At 44.4% G+C, this 2,915-nt stretch overlaps 1 protein-coding gene across 2 annotated transcripts in view; it reads right to left on the reverse strand.

The window, feature by feature from the left end:
* LOC119468964 (intelectin-2) overlaps positions 1–2,891 on the reverse strand; it is a 12,878-nt gene extending 9,987 nt beyond the window's left edge. For both annotated transcript variants that reach the window (XM_037733662.1, XM_037733663.1), the window contains exon 1: positions 2,877–2,891. In XM_037733662.1, the coding sequence (XP_037589590.1) occupies positions 2,877–2,891 (15 nt within the window). The remainder of the gene's footprint in view (positions 1–2,876) is intronic.
* Between the last annotated feature and the right edge of the window lie 24 nt (positions 2,892–2,915).

The raw sequence follows: 2,915 nt of genomic DNA on the forward strand, positions 1-2,915 counted from the left end.
AAAAAAAAAAAAAAAAAAGAAGAAAAAGAATTTAAATAAATAAATGAATAAATAGAGGAAAAGAAGATATCGTCCTTCCAGTCTTTCCTTCAACTTCTCTTTCAAGCCTTCCCCACACTCCCACCCCCAGACAAAGCTGATGTTTCCTTCCTTTGTCCCACTACTGTACACTGTCCAAGCACTAATTATTGCATGTATCGTGCTATAATGTTATTTTTATTAACTGTGTTTAGAAACAATTTAAAATTTATTAAATGTTACAAAAATAGCAATAGTATGAAACCACCTGTATGCCCTTTACCTCAATTCAACTATTGTTAATATTTCACCCAATTTGCTTTATCATTTATGCTCTCTCTCTCTCTCTCTATATATATATATATATATATTACAAAAAAAAATTTCTGAACCATATGAGGCTGTTACATACATCATGGTCCCTTACTTTTAAATAAGTGTGTGTTTTCCTTTATTTATTTATTTATTTTTTTTGAGGCAGGGTCTTGTCCTGTCGCCCAGGATAGAGTGCAGTGGCACAATCTCGGCTCACTGCAACCTCTGCCTCCCAGGTCCAAGTGATTCTCCTGCCTCAGCCTCCTGAGTAGCTGGGATTACAGGCACCTGCCACCGAACCTGGCTAATTTTTGTATTTTTAGTAGAGATAGAGTTTCACCATGTTAGCCAGGCTGGTCTCAAACTCCGGACCTCCTGTTCCCTCTGCCTTGGCCTCCCAAAGTTCTGGGATTACAGGCATGAGCCACCATGCCTGACCAAGTGTGCGTGTGTGCTTGCTTGCTTGCTTGCTTTCTCTCTCTCTTTCTTTCTTTTTTTTTTCTGTTGCCAGGCTGGAGTGCAGTGGTATAATCTCAACTCACTGCAGCCTCTGCCTCCTGGGTTCAAGCGATTCTCCTGCCTCAGCATCCAGAGTAGTTGGGACTACAGGTGCGTGCCACCACACCCGGCTAATATATGTTTTTTTTAATTAAAAATTTTATTTTTTTTTATTTTTAAAGATGGGGTTTCACCGTGATGGCCAGGCTGGTCTCAAACTCCTGACCTCAGGTGATCCACCCACCTGGCCTCCCAAAGTGCTGGGATTACAGGTGTGAGCCACTGCGCCCTGCCGTGTTTTCTATTAAGAGGAATATGTCATGTATAACCACAGTAGAATTATCAACATCATATTATTAAAAACTCTTTTTCTGTAGAAACAAGATCACCCCATGTTGTCCAGGATAGTCTTGAACTCCTGACCTCAAGTGATCCTCCTGCCTCAGCCTGCCAAAGTGCTGGGATTATGGGTGTGAGTCACCAAGCCAGGCTGTTACTCTTTTTAATGTAGCTGATACTTCCCTAGGGTACCTCCGCCCAGGGGTCATGGTGAGTTAGCATTAGTGACACAGGAATTTCTCGGGCTTTCATGCCCTCCCATTGTAAGGAGACTTCCGTTCCCCTTTGAAGTCCATAGTCTTGTGTGTGCTAACAACATTCTCCATTCCACACATACTCCCAGCCCACCCTGACTCCTTTCAGCGCTGCCTACCACGGAGACCACAGCTGACCGTCGACCCTATGATTTGGCATCCCTGCTGCCTCTGATGCTGAACCCAGTGTCAGGAACAAGTTGCTGGTGTTAAAGGCACTGCTTCCTCTCACACCCAGGCCTCCAGCACATCTCCTTGCTATTCAAGGCTCGGAAGTCACCCACCTCATAGGGTGCTGGAGAAGAGAAACACTCCACTGCTCCTATGATGAGCCCCAGAGTGGGACACGTCTCCAAGTGTCTCAGTGACCTCAGTGACACAGCTCTTTCAGTGTCTCTTGCAGTCTCTCCCTCTCTCACTCTGACAGGACTCTAAGGAGATGAGGCTAGAGGACAAACCTGGAAGATGTCATACTAGGCTCTGATGGACCTTTGTCTCCGAAACCTAAATACCACTTTTGGGAAGATTGTGTAAGCTCCTTCTCATGAAACTTTTGAGTTTTTTTATTTGAGTACTTATATAGGTATTTGCTTAATAATTTCCTTTATAAACACAGAGACTGTGTCTGTGTCTGTGGTTCTCTACCAGATGTCCAGGCCCACGCACAATGCCTGGCACACAGGAGGCCTTCAATGTGCATCAGTTGAATGAAAGAAATTGACTCCAGGTGGTACTAAAAAACACACAGGAATGCTTCCTCCAATCCAAAAAACTTCTAGGAATGAAAATGGCCAATGCAAAAATTTACAGTTTTCTCCCCTTTGTTATAATTTACTCTATGCCATGTTTTGCCATCAAATATTCAGTAAAAGTTAGAATGCATGCAACAGCTTGGTGTTTGCCAATGCTTTGGAGGAAGAAAGGAAGAGATGCGGTGTCCTGCTGGGAAGGGAACAACAGGACACAGGAAACCAGGGAAAAACAACGGCAGCCACAAATAGATGGATGAAAAGGAGTAGATGAGAGCCCAGGAACTGGCCGAAATGCAGAGGCACGCAGGAGCAAAACAGGTCTCCCTGGCACACTTCAGTCAAATTAGGTAATTTTCCACAGTAGATTTTTTCCACAGTACCAGGACTCCTGCCACTCTACTGGGAATGGCAAGGAAAACATAGGTGGTAGAAAGGGGACCTGATGCTTACATTACGTATTTATAAATATTTATTATCCAGCCCAGGCACTGTGGCTCACACCTACAATCCCAGCAACTTTGGAAGGCCAAGGCAGGTGAATTACCTGGGTTCAGGAGTTCAACACCAGCCTGACCAACATGGAAAAACTTTGTCTCTACTAAAAATACAAAATTAGGCTGGGCGCAGTGGCTCACGCCTCTAATCCCAGCACTTTGGGAGGCCAAGGCGAGTGGATCACTTGAGGTTAGGAGTTCAAAACCAGCCTGGCCAACATGGCGAAACCCCATCTCTACTAAAA

The sequence above is a fragment of the Cebus imitator genome, unplaced genomic scaffold, assembly GCF_001604975.1.
Source record: "Cebus imitator isolate Cc_AM_T3 unplaced genomic scaffold, Cebus_imitator-1.0 Scaffold541, whole genome shotgun sequence".
In the NCBI taxonomy this organism is placed as follows: domain Eukaryota; kingdom Metazoa; phylum Chordata; class Mammalia; order Primates; family Cebidae; genus Cebus; species Cebus imitator.